Genomic DNA, 14910 nt, shown 5'->3' on the forward strand with positions numbered 1-14910 from the left:
CGCCCTCTCACGGCCCTTTCACAGGCCCCCTCCCGCTCCCCCCTCTCCGCGTGGTGCCAAGCAGCCGTGGGCGGTGTGAGGGGGGCCCAGGTCGGGGAGACACGCTCCAGCCACGCTGGCACGTCGCCCGCCCATATGGATCGTACAAGCGTGTGCACGGCCGCCGGTCGCTCTGACCTCCCCCTCTCACGCCCTAGGCACCCTGGCCCTGCCACCACGCGAAGTGGCCCGGCGCCGGCGAGGGGATAGGAGGGGGTGGAGGGGGAGGGGGGCTCTGCTCGGCTTCCAGCCGGAGAGTGGGCGTGCACTGGCCGCTGAGGCACCACGCGCTGAGGTGTGCGCACCCCCTCCCCCACCCGTCATCCGGATGCACGTGTTCCACGGAGACGGTGAGATCGCAAACACCAACGGGACAAGCGAAACGAAAACGAGGGGGAAGCAGCGAGGGCGGGGCATAGCGATGCAGGTAGCATCGGCAAGGAAAGCGCGCGTGCGCGGGCGGTGGGGACGTGTGGGCAAGCGCGTATGATCCGTCGCAGGCGTCACACCGGCGCTGCGAGCCGCAGCATCCGCAGCAGCCAGTGACCCATTCCCACAGCAACGGTACCCCCCCCCCTTTCCACCCCTCTCCCCACGCACAGAGAAGTGAGAGGCTTCTGCTCCACACCGTATTCATTCGGCCACCGCGAACGTGCCAGCACGAACCCCGTGTACGCGTCACACACAGCCACAGCTCACCTGCCTCTGCTGCACCACGGCTGAGTCCTGGCCGTCTGGGGCGAACCGTCCTGCTGCTGAATCTCGGCCCCGTGTCTTTCGGGCTCGGCTTGTACACCCGCGTACGTTCTTCGGATGCGTGTTGTGCGAGTGGCGCCAGACGCACACAGGTGAGCTGCACGCTTCGATCATCGCGGACCACCTCCAGGGTTCTGCTCGAGGGCGGAAAGCGGCGACATCTGTTGCGCGGGTAGGAGGGGGTGGATATAGGTGCATGCCGGATGTGCTCAGGGAGGAAGACAACCAGCCTCAGGTCAGGGCCCTCTGAGGCCCTGTGCTCTGCCGGCATATGACATGCCTCTCTCCCTCAGTCGCCTCAAGCAGCGGCATCCCGTAATACGGTGTAGGGACTCTCCACCGTGGACTCCTGATGACTCGATGGCGTAACTCGGGGTGCTCTCCTCAAGCTTCCGGCATATGTGCCGCGTTAGTGCACACCTGGTCGAAAGTAGGGAGATGCCGCATGCTCCCCGCACGCATGCACGGTGGCGGGGGCTGATTCGTATGGTGTCTTGCCGCGCCCTTTCCCGCCCATCACTCCCGCTCTACTGACCTCTGCATGCGTCGCTTAGATGCGATGCGCCATGCAAACTGTGCTTGGCAGCGCGTGCACGCAGTGCTCACCTTCTCTGCATCCTGGCGCCTGCTTCACGGAGACGCTGGTGTCTGCAGGGGGGGGGGAGGGGTGTGTCTGGACGGCTTGCCCGCATGTGCCGCGACGGGTGGGACGTTGCTGTGAGTCTGTGGCGGCAGGTGGCATTCCGCCCTCCCCTGCAGCCGCACGCCTCTGACAGGAGTGGGTGTGTCAAGCAGAAGAGGGCCAGCGGATAAGCATGCACCTGCGCACACAGAGCTCATAGTGTGTCGCACTGAGGGGGCACAGAGGGTGGTCGGGGAGAGGGGGCGGTCATCGACACCCAACGGGGGAAGCCCATGCAGTGCGAGCGAGATGTGCGTAATCAGGTCACAGCATGCAAGATCATAGCGTGCAGCGAGGTGTGCTTCGAGCCTCGAGCGATCCGCGAGTCTCGCGTGGCATACTGGGCACAACGCCTGGCATGCCGCCCTCATCGAAAAGCACAAGCGGGGGCAGGGGGGGGGGCACCACAATGCTAGCTTAGCAGTAGGCAGCACACCACCTGCACTCCGTCTTGCCGCCGCCTCTCACCCGCCGTTGCAGGAATCCAAAATGCGAACACCTGCCCCTGCGGGACTGGGCGCGCACGGTCTCCGGCCGTTTCGTAAGCTCAGCATCCTTGCTCATCTGGTGTGGGACGACTACCACCGGGAATCTCTTGTCTCGGCGTGTAGCGCGGCTGCGGGGGATGTCGGACCTGGCGTCGAAGGCCGGTGACGAGGTCTGCGATCCACGCAGCTGGCGTCGCCTCCTTCTGCGGTGCTGATTTTGCAACCTTGCCAACTCCGTCCTTGTGCTCCAACCCGCAATGGCCACAGGCGGGCTGGAATGTGAGGCGCACGCGACAGGCCCGCAGCGCCAACACATGTGCCCTGATGCATCGTAGCATGCCATTCTCCACCGCTGCAGGGACCGTGTCGGGAGCCATGCGGAGGAAGAACGCGCCCGCAACAACGGCAACCACACGTGCTTTTTCTGTCTCGTGGGCCGCATCCTGTTATCCGCGCAGCACGCCAAGCCCCGGCTCCGCTTCTTCGCGCTCAGTGCGAGAGCTGCATGCAAGGGGCGGGTGAGCGGCAGCCTCTTGTCGCCTTACCTGTGAGCGCATGACGGGTATGGGAGCATCGCGGCCGCACCAGGCGCCGACGAAGCGGCAAGACGACGAGGAGACACGCGAGCGCCGCAGCCGCTAAGACGCTGACGTGGCAGCGAAAAAAAAAAGGAAAGAGAGCGCACATCACCGGCGGAGGCGCGGCCGACACGGTGGAGGGTGGACCGATATCGCAAGAGCGAGTGTGCGCCACTAGAGAAATACACACGTAGATACATACATAAACACACACATCGATGTACACATACACACGACGGCTGCAGAGGTGCAGGGCGATGCGCACACTATCCTCCCCCACCCACGCTGCAGCCGTCTCGCGAAAGGAAGTGAGAGATGGAGCAGGCCCACCTTCAGCACATCCTATTCGACATTGCCGGCATCTGCGTTCGTGGCATCGCGCGGCTCCTCCTCGGCGTCGTCGAAGGTGATCTTGCTGCTGCCGTTGCTGCTGCTCTCCGGTTCAGTGTGCCTCCTCGAGCTCCTGGTGGTGACCTCTGCTGTCTTCGCTCTCTGTATTGTACTGCTCGTCGTACTCTGCGTACTCGTCATCCTCTCTCACGTACTCGTAGCCGTCCGGTGCGAACACCTCGTCTCCGAGGACCAGCACTGGGGGACCTTTCTTCACGAGGCCGTCGTTCTCGTCATTGATCATCTCGTCCTCGCCGCACTCCGAAACGGCGACCGGCTGCGTGTCCGTGGTACACGAGCTGGTGCTCATGAGGGCTTCGTCGTACTCCGCCTGTGAGGTGACGAAGACCGTGTGGGGGGCCGGTGCTGGCGTGTTGGCCGCCGCAGCTGGCGTCCGCAGTGCAGTGGAGGAGGATGCGGCAGCGGAGGTGGTTGGGGGTGGGTGGGGCGGCGGCGGCAGCGCCGAGCTGTGCGTGCGGTGATGAGAGCGGCCTTCGTTGTGCGACCGCACCATCCCCTCAGCCCGCAGGTTCTCCTTGTGCACGGCTTCCGTGCGTTGCGACAGGTTCTCTTCAGCGTGCTGCCACGCGCGACTTCGTTGCTGGGACGACGAGCCGGTGCCGTTGTTTATCTGTGGCGCTCCGTGCACGTGCGTGGCACAGGTGTGCTGCTCCGGCGCCCCGGCGCTGTTCCTGCCGAAAGCGGTCACTGCGGCACTCGGCGTGTGTGTGCCAGCGGCGTATGCCTCGTCAGCAGGGTAGTGCGAGCCGGACGGCGCAGGATTGTACCTATCGTCGTCTTCCTCATCGTGCCGATAGGCGCTGTTCCCATAGGAAGACGAGGAGAGTGCATGCTGAGAGGGCTGCGCTCGCGCTGGTGGTGGCGGTGCGAAGACGGCACGCGTGTACTTGCTAGAGCGACCAGACGTGTGCTCAGGCATGTGACTACCGGTGCTCAAGGCCGCCGCCGCTACGCCGTAGCCTGGCCTTACGTGTGGGGAAGGGCATTGCTGCTGCTGCTGTAGACGCGGCGATACGCTGTCGAGCTGCTGCTTCGGCTCTACCGGGCGCCCTCCTCCCGCCAACGGAGGGGGACCACGCGCCAGAGAGTATGACTCTCTCGGCGGCACAACCTGCTGCTGGTGCGGCTGTGGAACACCGGGGCTAGGGTGAGGAACGGAGTTGGAGAGGCGAGGCCCTGCGCAACCAGTGGCCGCGGCTCCCGCCCTGGCCAGCGGCGTCGGTGCCTGCTGCTCGCGCTGTGTCGCTGAGTACATGAGGGGTGTGCGGTACCCGTTTTGACTGCTCATCTCGCTGTCGCTTGGCATCTCTTCATCATGGGAGATGGGGATGCACGGCTGCGAGGACGACCACGGCTGTGGCGCGGTGTGGGGCAGGCGCGGCGCGACGCCAGGGTTAACACCGGAGCCGCGCTGGGGAGGTGCCGGCTCTGCGGAGGGCAGGTGCGGCCGCCAGCTGCGACGCTCCGTGGTCGGCCGCGCTGCTGTTGCTGCCGCCCCTGGTGGTTGGAGAGGCAGCGCCTGCGGTGGGACAGCGGCTGGCGGGATGGTGTTAGGCAAGGTGGTGCGGCGGTTCTGCTGAGTTCGCCGCAGTATCTCATCATAGAGACCTTCCAGGTTGCCCCTCCGCCGGCGCCGCGGCTCTGGTGGAGCGGCACCTGCACTGCTGCCCTTGTCCTTGAGAGCGGGTTGCGCAGCGGCAGCTGCGTTCATGCGATCCTCGTCTTGCTCTCGTCGGCACCGCTCCGTGTGCCGCTTCCCCATCGAAGGGGGTTGAAAAACAGTGCCCTTGACGAGCTGCTTGCCTATTGCTATCTGCTGGACGTGGCGCTGGAGCAAGTGTCCACCCGCCTCCTCCCCACTGGATGCCTGCGTCGTGCTGCCGTCAGCTGCGACACGTTGGTGAGCGGGGAAAGGCTCACTGCTCGTGTCGGGGACCGCAGTTTTGCCTGCTACACCGGTCTTCTGCAGGATACGCGGGGCAGGCAGTTGCGTCGTCGCCGTCCCGGACGGGTCGCACGTCGTCGCCACTGTAGGCCGGTTCGTCGCGCGCGCCCAGCGGTTGCCGTCATCGAGGAGGAACGTTGGGCGCGGCGCACCATCGCCAAGCCGACTGCTTGCGGAGCCGCGGCGACCATGCAGCACATCACCGCCGTGCGCGCTCGGTCGGCGCAGCAGCATCGGGTAGCGGCCAGCCACCTCATCCACGGCGCAGGTGTAGCTCACCGGGTCCAGCAGCGCTGCCTCTTCCTCTGCCCTCAGGCTGCCAATGTCGGACGGGTCCGGCGCGTCGGGGTCGAAGGGCTCGTCCGGGAGCCGGTAGCGCACCTTCTTCGTTGTCTTGGTGAGAGTGGTCGTCGACACCTGCAGGGTGGAGGGCCCGATGAGCAGCGGCTCCCCGGCCTCGCGCACCGCGCCGTTGCACGAGGAGCGATGGTGCAGCGCGGCGCCGGTACTCACTGCTGCCAACGCCGTCGTTGACCGTTCAGGGGTGTGCGTGCTACGAGGGGTCCCGCGCGAGGACTGCCACGACAACCGGGAGCCAGTGTGTTGCGTGGAGGCGGCCGGCGACGAGGTCGTCGTCGAGGACGGCATAAAAGCCGCGGGCTGAGTCGACTTGGCCGCAGCCATCGGTGCAGCCGTGGTGGTTGCTACGCAGGGCGATGACTGGACAATAGCCGCGCTGGCGGAGGTGGAGCTGCGTCGCGGCGGTCGCTGACGGAGCTCGGCAGCAGCCACAGCCTGCGGCATCGCCGCGTGGGCCCTGGGCGCGGTTGACAAGGAGGTCTCGCCGATGGGGGCGATCTTTTCCACCTGCACGCCTGCGCTGGCTGAGCCAAGCTGGGTGGTGCTGCCTACCTGGTTGAAGGATGTCCTGCACGGGGGCTGCACCGGTGCCGCATGCATTCCCGGCGTGCTCCAGCCGCCGCCTCCTTGGGCGGTGGAGTCGGATGTCGGTGGCCGCGTGCACTCCTGCGCCTTACCGCCGGGCGTCACCTTCAGCACCGCTATCGAGTGCTTGCTACCGCGAAGGTCCTGGGAGGCGATGACGTCGCCACCCTGCAGGCCGGCGTCGAGTGAGGTCTGCTGCTGGAACGGCGCCAGAGGCGGCGCGCCGCTGCCTCGCACGCCGCTCTGACGAGCCCCGGGTGTGTTGTGCTCGAAGAGGTTCTCGGAACTTCCCAGCGCGGACAGTGACAGAGCCTCCAGTGGATAGCCGGCGCTGTGGTCGCGGCTGCTACTGGTGCGTAGCGCGGGGGCAGCGGAGGCGGAGGGGTAAGACACTGCGGCGCTGGCTCCGGTGGACGTCCGCGCTGCCGCAGCCGAGTTCGCATAGGCGACTGCAGATACCGGCCTGTACTCTGTGAGGCTGCCCAGCAGCATGCCATGTGCCGGCTCCCCGTCGCGACTTGTCGTCTCCGGCCTCATCTGCTGCTGAGAACTGCTGTCTGTACGCGGCAGGACAGACACCACTGCAAGCGACCCTCGCTGTCGCTGCGGGGCCGCTGCGACTCTGCTGCTCTCTGGGAGCCCCATCCCGTTGAGGGCGCGACTCGCGCTACCGCTCCGAACCCTCTCCGCCGTCATGGTGCTGTTTCCAAGTGCACGCTGCGTACCTGATCTGTTACCTGGTAACGCGTGGTGCCAGAGAGGACTCTGGAACGAAAGGCGACAACCCTGCCGTCGTCGCCGCAGCTCAGCACGTCAATATAACGTCGAGGGAGGACTGTGGTGGACTGCTGTTTCGTCGTCGTGGCAGTGGTGAGGACGCTCACCCGCATCGCATGGGCAACGCGTGCGTGCCGGCTCTCCCACCAACGCACCTCGAGACACTGAGCGCACGACAGAGGTGGAAGGCACAACACGGAATACTCTGCAACAACGCAACACGACGCAGCGCAACACAAGCCGCGGAAGCACAAGCGGATGCGAGGTCAACGAGCCGAAGAAGACGTTGATGTATACACACGCACACGCGCATGGCACACTCACATGCACACACAATGAGATGAAAATAAAACGTAAGAACTATGATGGAGGCGGTGCCCGGAAAACAAGATGCACACGCGCGCACGCACACGGAAAGAGCGCGACGCGCCGCACCGACGGCAATGATGGACGCCACCCACTGCACTCACGCGAGGAGGCACGGAGGCTAAGTAGTGACGGTGGATGGGGAGAGGGGGAGGGGGCTCTAGTATATGGGCACGCGTGAGTGTATGCGGAGGATAGCCCGTGCGTCGGGGCAATCGAAGGGTGAAAAGAAAGAGAGCGAGAGGGGCCGATGCGTTGCGGGTGCGCACATCCCTCCCTATGGGAGTCGAACGAGGAGTGACAGTGTAGGATCAGACGAGCCCGCGCCAGTGCGCCCCTTCCCTCTCCCGAGTGCTTTCTCCTCGCTGACGGAAGAGGGGGCGGGCGGGGGCAGGAAGAGGTCACTGCGTATCTACAACGCCTCGCACCTATGCCGGAACGACACTATGCAGGTGTGTATGCGTGCGTGCGAGTGAAAGAAGCGAGGGCGTGACGGCGGCGTTCGCCGAGATGAGAGCAGGAGAGGCGGGCGAAGAATCTCTAGTCGCTGGTGTTGCTGCGGTCGATGATGACGACGCGAATACCATGTGCGGGGTCGGCGTTGGTGTTAGTGTCGGTCCATGCCACGTGTGTGCGGGCATGGGAGAGAGGCAGAGAGAGGGGGGGGTGAGGGCGGTCAAGCGGCGACGCGGGTCGGGTGCGTATGCGTTGCCGTTGAAGAGAGGGAGAATGAGGAGAACGAACAGAGAAGGTACTGTAGAAGAATGAAGGCACGCCGGTGAACAGGGAGAGGATACCTGTGAGCGCGCATCCACGCGCCCTGGCGCGTCTGCCCCCCCCCCCCCCCAACTCTGTGTATGTGCGTGGGCTGGCTTGCGTGCGCTGACGACTCGGATAGCCACACGGGGAGGCATTGAAGGAGGCAGCAGGCTCGGCAAAACCCGTGCGCCACTTCATCCCTGCGCGTGCCTTTCTTTGCTGTGTGTCGCCACCCGCATCACACACACACACACGCGTGTACGTGTGCGTCTCCGTTGATCGGGCATACACGCGAGACGCCAAGCGGTGAGGGAAGGAGACAGGGAAGGGGGGAGGCGGAGGGGCGGAGAGTGGCCCATGAGGGAGAGCTGTGAGTTGTGTGCGTGCGTGTGTGATGCGGAAGGGGCTGGGTGGGGAATACGAAAAGGCGGCTGGAGTACATGGCACTCGGAATGCTCAAGTGGATTGAAGATGTGTGCGCGTGTGTGTGGGGGCGGGGGGGGCGGGAGCGGAAACAGGGACGGCAGCCACGTGCACACTTGCTCTCCCCTCCCTTTCTTTCCCTCCACCACGCCACCGCCAAGGAGACCGACCCACATACACAGCGAGGCAAGCGACAACACAAACGGCGACCAGCAGCGAAGAAAAGAGTGGGCGGTGGTGAACCGCAGACAGGATGACTGCTGCTGCGCTACAGCCCATGTCCTTCGCTCAATGAGGCAGAGGCGGCAACGACGCCTCGCTTCGCGCGTCTTCCAGGTGCACCTCGCCGTTCTCACTGCTGTCGTCGTCTTCATCGCTTGCCACGAGGCGCTCTGTGATGGTGCGCGTCACGGTTGTCGTGCGGATCGTCAGAACCCCGCCGTACTCGGTCTCGTGGGTGTGGGTGTCGGTGGTTGTGTTCTGTACCGTGTACACAACCGGCTTTTGGCCCTGTTGGAAGGTCGACGACGGCTGTGTCGTCGCCACGGCTGGCGCGGGCTCCGGGTAGGAAAGACTGCAGCTCACATCACTAGGATAGGGGTTAGTATTGCTTGCAGGCGTCGCACGGTTTCCGCGCACGGGCACGCAGCGGCGTGCGGGGCCCGCCTCGGCGGCGGTGTTGTCGTCATGCTCACAGCCAGCAGACGGCGTCTGTCCACCAGGTGCAGTGTAGGCGTAGGGGTACGTGATCGCGTCCTGGCGGACCGAGGAGGTCCGAGGATGGAGAAGTGGGCCGTGCGGCGTGGAACGCATGTTGCGGAAGGCTCTTACTCTTTTTCCGTTGGTTGCGCCGAGCTGTATCGCATCTAGTCTTCGGCCTACGTGTGCCTATGCGTGAACGGGGAAGAGCAATGGATGAGCCGCCCTTGTGCGGCGCGGCTTGTCGTTGCTGCCGCTCACGGCGATGGCCACGGCGGCAACGGAAACAGAGGTGTAGAAGAGGGGGTGTGCGAGAGGAGTCAGCGACAAAAAAGCACCAGGAGAGGCGTGGAGAAGCGACATCGACGCGAACAGCCGCAACAACACGGTGCGTGCGTGTGTGCGGCAGGCAAACAGACGACGACTCTCTGGCACGGAGGAGAGGTGGGAGAGCCATAATGGTGGTGGTGTTGGTAGTGAAGGAGCGAAGGGAAAGATGAGAATGGCGGAGGTCGAGGATGCGGAGCGGCTTGGGGCGTGCAGATGAGCCTCCCTCTCGCTCTCTATCACGTTCTCTCTTTTCGCCAGCTGTGCCGAGCGTAGACTCTCCCCGCCTTCTGCACGAGCCACCGTGAGGGGGGGGGAGCTGACCGTGAATGCACCTGCACACGCCGCTGAGGTGCTCATCGCTTCCACGTTTTCCGATCGGCGCTGCTCTGTCCTACACACACGTGCACAGAGGCAGACGCCGATCCGTCTGGGCCCTTCCTACCTCCCCCTCCCTCCACATCCCTCTTTATGCTCGCACGGTGATCGCCTCATGGATGCGGTGGATGCTGCTCCTCACCGGCATCGCTCTCGCACGTGCCGTTGCCCCTCGTGCTTTTCTTGTGGGAGGACGAGGAAGAGGGTGGTGGTGGTTGAGTGCTTGGTGGTGCAACGCATCCAATGACTGAGCGCGCGGCGCACCGCTCTACGTTGAGTACAAGGCGATCTAGACGATCCAGAAAAGAAAGGCAGCCACGACAGTGAAGCGAGAATGGCGCCGTCGCCGTGTCGACCCGTGCAGCTCTTCTTCTCCTACCCCCGCTTGCTTCGTGACCTCGTCATGCCTTCGTTGGCGCCGGCTTCTGTGGTTCGTGCGCCTGCACGCACAGCGGATGCACATACACATAAACACACACACACACACACACACAGACTTATACAGAGGAAGAGGGCAACCCGAGAAAGCAATGGGAAGCGCGCAGCGGAAGCACGGCGAATGCCTCCACAGTCACCCCTCCATTCCCTGCTCCCCCTCCCCAAAACAAAACAAAACGCAGCAAGCGAGGCTTCACCTAGCACCGCCCCGCATAGGAGCCCATCACCACAGCCATCGCCACTATCAGAGCGTTGGGGCGCATGACGGAGGCTGTCGAGGTCTTGGTGGCGGTGATAGTGATGATTATATGTGCGTGTGATGGAAGGCGTGACAGAGGGAGAGAGTGGGGGGGAGGGGAGGGGAGGGGAGAAAGGGATGCGATGCGTGAGCGCCGGCGCAAGTCCACACGGACGGAGCACCACCCGCCGATCCGCAGCGTCGCGTTTTGGCACATCTACGAAAAGCGAATCAAAGAATGAGCGCGCGAGCGCGAAATAAAAATGTGTGCCGCGGTAGCAACGCACACAGACACCCAAGCACACGCATGCGCGCATGCGCGCACACCGCGATGACAATGATGAGGGCGCATGATATCCCTTGACTGCAGATACATATACAGATACAGGTGCACACATGAACAACAACAACAGGTGCGCAGAGACGAAAAGAGCTGAAGGGAACAAGAGCGAGCAAAATAAAAACATGCAAGCGCGCCATGCGAAACACGCCCGCGTACGCAGAGCTACCGAGCGGCAACAGTGCCTCTAAAACTGCTTCCGGCATACCCGCCCATCCACCCCAGCACCCCCCTCCCTCCAAGCACCACACTGTCACCGTTGCTTGTCAGCTACGAGTTGGTGGAGGTGCTGAAGCGACGCGTCGTGCGCGTCGTTGCGCCGTGGTGGTCTGACTTGACATGTCGCGTGACCGTGGTGGCACTACTACTGTAGTTGGGCAGCACATCACTATCCCTGTCTTCAGAGCCCTTCTCAGAAACCACTCGTACCGTCTCTGCTTTCGTTGGCAGCGTCGATGGTCGGCAGGCAGCGGCACCGCTGCTGCCGTTGCCGTCCCCTGTCGCCTTCGCAAGTGACTTCGTAGGAGGGGTGGGCATCCGTGGCTTGTGTGGGCGATGGGGCACTTTCACGTTGCCTGCCGGTGCCTTCACTGAGGGCTGCCGCTGCCGCTGCTGCTGGCGCGGAGCGGAGGCGTTGCTGAGTTTGGAGTTGACGCTCGCTGCGTCCACCTGTTCGTCTTTCTCTTCCATGTACTCGACGTGGGTGCTGCCGCTGACCGAGGCGGAGTCCGCCTCCCAGCGCGCGCTGCTCATGCTTTCATCAATGCTCGCACTGCCACTGCGGCTGCTCGTGTTCTCGCTGTCCATGATGTTGCTGACCGGCTCCCGTGTATAGGTGCGCACGCGCCGCGTCTTGATGATCTTGTAGTCACGAGTCGTCTTCACTGTCCGCGGCTGCTGCGCCGCCTGCGGGAGCGTTAGAGGATACACGTTGGCCGGTGCTGTGAGATACATCGGCGTGCCAGACTGCTGACCCTGGCCGTCGGAGCCGCGCTGATGTCGCCGGTCGCACAGCTGCATCGGCGCCTTCTGCTGCTTCGATGGGTGGCTACCGCTGTGGCCGAGCGCGTGCGGCACGAGTTGCCCGCTCTCAGAGCTCGTCCGCGGCATTGAGGAGCTCTGGCTGCTTCGCCCACTACTGCGGCGGTGACCGAGTAGCGGCAGGAAGGCCGGGTACCCGTTCCACTCCGCCTGGAACGCTGTATTCGGCTCTACCAAGTCACGGAACAGCTCCCGACGCGAGTTGTGGCGCACATCCGGAACATATGGCCTCGACGGCGCCGACGAGGATGGATGAGCATCGCTGCCAGCGATGACCTCGCTTCGTGCCTCCTCCTGGTACGGCGCGTTGCCGTCCTCGTAGTTATCTAGCGGCGCCTCCAATGCGGCACCGCTGCGGTGCGCTGGTGGTGCCGCATGCGTGTGCCGCTGCTGCGGCGGAGCACCACGCTGGGCCGAGCGACTCGGTCCATCGTCGAAGGCGTTTTCGGCCTCGCGGGAGTTGTGCAGGTGCACCCGAGTCCTCTCTGCCTTTGGCGGCGGCCGCTCCGGCAGTGGGTTCTCACGGGACTCGGGGGCACGCGCGACGATCGAGGGGGTGTCGTCGGTGGGGTCGAGGGCACTGTCGGCCTCTGAGGCTCCCGCGGGTCTGGACACCGAAGCGCGGTGACGCCAGCTCGGCGGGAGCGGAGACTGCACCAGAGGCTGCCGCTGCGGAGTCGGTGCCGGCGGCGGTGGCTGATGAGCAGGCGCGCGATGGGCACCTCTGTCAGGATTGCACTGCGTCGCTGTTTCGTGCCGCTGTGAGTGTGGCGATGTCGTCGCGGCCTGTCGAGAGGTCCGCGGCGGTTCTTCCTCTTCCTCGCGCCTCAGCGGCCACGCAGCCTCCGTCTGCTTATTGGCGCGCGGAGGTGGGCGGGGCGTCTGAGTCGTTACCACGTGACCGCACGGCTGGGCCTGTGTCTGTTCCTCTCGCCGCATCGGCGGTGGCGGCGCTTGCGGCGGAGGCTGCTGCTGGTGCTGCTGTAGCTCCGTAGGTGTGCGCTCTGCCCACGAGCACTCTCGCTCTTCGTCGTACTCGTCCGCGTCATCATCGGACGGGTACGGCGCCGGTGCTGGCTGTAGAGGGTGTGTAGGGTGGGTGGGGTTGCGTGGTTGCTTCTGCTGTTGCTGCGGTGGTGGCGCTCCCACATGCACTGGAGCAGCCGGCTGCTCTTCATCCTCGGAGGGCTCCTCGTCTGTGTCGTCACCTGCGCTGTCGACGAGGCCCTCTGTGATGGTCTTGGTGACCGTTGTCGTACGCACCGTCAGCACATCCCCGTACTCGGTGTGATGCACGTCCGTGTCTGTCTGGGTATCTTGGGTAGTGCCCACGACGGTCGCGTTAGGCACCACCGTCGTGAACGTGTCACCGCGTTCCGCGTGCTCGTTCGGTGCGTAGCGGACGAGCGCGGTGGCGTTGTAGGGCGATTTGCGTTCCTGGCGTGCGCCCGGCGTGCCAGAAGGGTGGCGCGGGTCGGCGCTGTGCCGGCCACTCGCCTGCACAGGCGCCGATGGCGGCACCTCCGTCCACTGCTCCGGCTCGGCGGCCTGCTGCCTATAGTGCCCATGGTCGCCTCCGGGACCACCGTACACCCCGTCATCGGCGTCGTCGCCAAGCAGCTCATCTGCGGGCATGTCGCCGACGTACTCGTGGAGGAAGTCGAGGCCCGGAATCGCGCGGTACTTGCGCGGAATGCGCTGGTGCCGCCGCACCGGATGCCCCAGCGTGTACTCCAGCTGCTGCATCGCTCGGTGCATCTTCCACGTAGCCTGGATCTTGGTGGCCATGTTATTACGCATCTGCTCCTCCAGCCGCCCCTCTAGCCTGTCGGCGCGGTGCATCAGATGAATCACCCACGGGTGGTCGTAGTCGTACACGCTGCACAGGATGCCCACGCAGCGCCGCACGAGCAGCAGTGCGCGGCTGTAGAGCGCGAGATCCTCGTAAATCTGAGCCAGCTCTATCTGGGCTGGGATGAGCAGCTCCGATTGCGAGTTGTGGCCAATCTGGACCACCTCGCAGCACCGCAGAAGCAGCAGCTCGCACGGCGAGGCGACCAGCTCGCGCGTCATGCGGCTGTGCAGCACAAACTCGTCCTCACGGTTCAACTGCGAGCTCTGCATCACATGCGGCGCTCGCATCTTCACGCGCTGGAAGAGCGGGCCAGTCTGCCGCCGCGGCGGGCGTGGCGCCATGGATTTCAAGATGGCTTCGTTGAGGCTGAAGACGCTACCTCCGTCAGACATCAGGCTGCTCTCGAGCGAGCTCATGGACGAGTTTGCGTCGTGCACGGCATCGCCGCCGTCGACGGCCTGTACCTTGGGGTGCTTGTGGTCAACGAAGGTGAAGCCTTGGTGATCGCGCTCGTGGTCGTACCAGATGCGCGCCATCCCCACCATAGCCAAGACGTAGCGCTTCAGCACCATGTACATGTCGGCGTCCTGCCGTGCAACGCGCTTCTCTGCCAGCGTGATAGCGCGGCTGTAGGTGTTCTTGGCGTTCTCGATGTCCCCCTGCTGGTGGTAGACATCGCCTTCCTTCTGGTACACCGTGACGGCCAGCTGATCGAAGCAGTCGTTGGGCACGCGCACCAGGAGGGGGTAGCACTCCTGGAGCAGCCGCAGCTTCTCGCCCGGGCTGTCCTGCGGCACGGCGTCAGCCTGCTGGATCAGCTCCAAGACGCGCAGCGAGATGGGGTCGGCGTTGCGGGTGAAGGCCAGGAGGACGTCCGTTTCATTCCCAACGTCCCCACGAACACTCGTGCCACCGGCACTGCCGCTGCCATTCATTCCCGGGATGCGCTGACGGCGCTGCAGCGTGGCCTGCTGCAGCGATGCAGACTTCGCCTCCGGGCTCTGCGAGCGCGCCTGGCGGTTCACAGAGGCCGCTGTGATGGCGGCAGGCGAGCGGAAGTTGCTGGCGGACGCTCGTGGGGCGGCGTTGACGAGCATCTTCCTCGGTCGTGGCTCCGTCGCCGGTGCTGTGGAGGAGGCGCGGGCAGGCGACGACGACGCGGCAGGAGCCCGGCGTGGGCTCGACGCGGCATTCCCCATTTTGATGGCGGCGCTTCGCGGAAACGGGGGAGGAAGGAGGGGGGGGGGCGAGTGTGATGAAGAGGCGTGGCGGCGACAGGCAGTCGAACAGCTCCGCACGCGGACGTCCTAACCGACACACGCACACACAGAGGGAGGCCAACTGAGTGGCGACAAAACAATTAAGAACGAGAAAAGCAACGATGTTGATGAGGGAAGGGGGGGGGGGCGGAGCCGTGAGTGGGTG

At 64.6% G+C, this 14910-nt stretch overlaps 3 protein-coding genes across 3 annotated transcripts; all 3 read right to left on the reverse strand.

Moving 5' to 3' along the window:
• Nucleotides 1–2985: 2985 nt before the first annotated feature.
• On the reverse strand, nt 2986–6540 carry LINJ_04_0870 (hypothetical protein; the record flags this gene model as incomplete). The annotated part of the gene is made up of 1 exon (XM_001462895.1): nt 2986–6540. The coding sequence occupies one exon, from the start codon at nt 6538–6540 to the stop codon at nt 2986–2988; it is 3555 nt and encodes a 1184-aa protein (XP_001462932.1).
• Nucleotides 6541–8457: 1917 nt separating this feature from the next.
• LINJ_04_0880 (hypothetical protein) lies at nt 8458–8982 on the reverse strand (the record flags this gene model as incomplete). The annotated part of the gene is made up of 1 exon (XM_001462894.1): nt 8458–8982. One exon carries the CDS (start codon nt 8980–8982, stop codon nt 8458–8460), a length of 525 nt encoding a protein of 174 aa, XP_001462931.1.
• A 1877-nt stretch (nt 8983–10859) lies between these two features.
• LINJ_04_0890 (conserved hypothetical protein) lies at nt 10860–14684 on the reverse strand (the record flags this gene model as incomplete). The annotated part of the gene is made up of 1 exon (XM_001462893.1): nt 10860–14684. One exon carries the CDS (start codon nt 14682–14684, stop codon nt 10860–10862), a length of 3825 nt encoding a protein of 1274 aa, XP_001462930.1.
• Nucleotides 14685–14910: the final 226 nt, after the last annotated feature.

This window comes from Leishmania infantum, chromosome 4, assembly GCF_000002875.2.
Source record: "Leishmania infantum JPCM5 genome chromosome 4".
Classification (NCBI taxonomy): domain Eukaryota; phylum Euglenozoa; class Kinetoplastea; order Trypanosomatida; family Trypanosomatidae; genus Leishmania; species Leishmania infantum.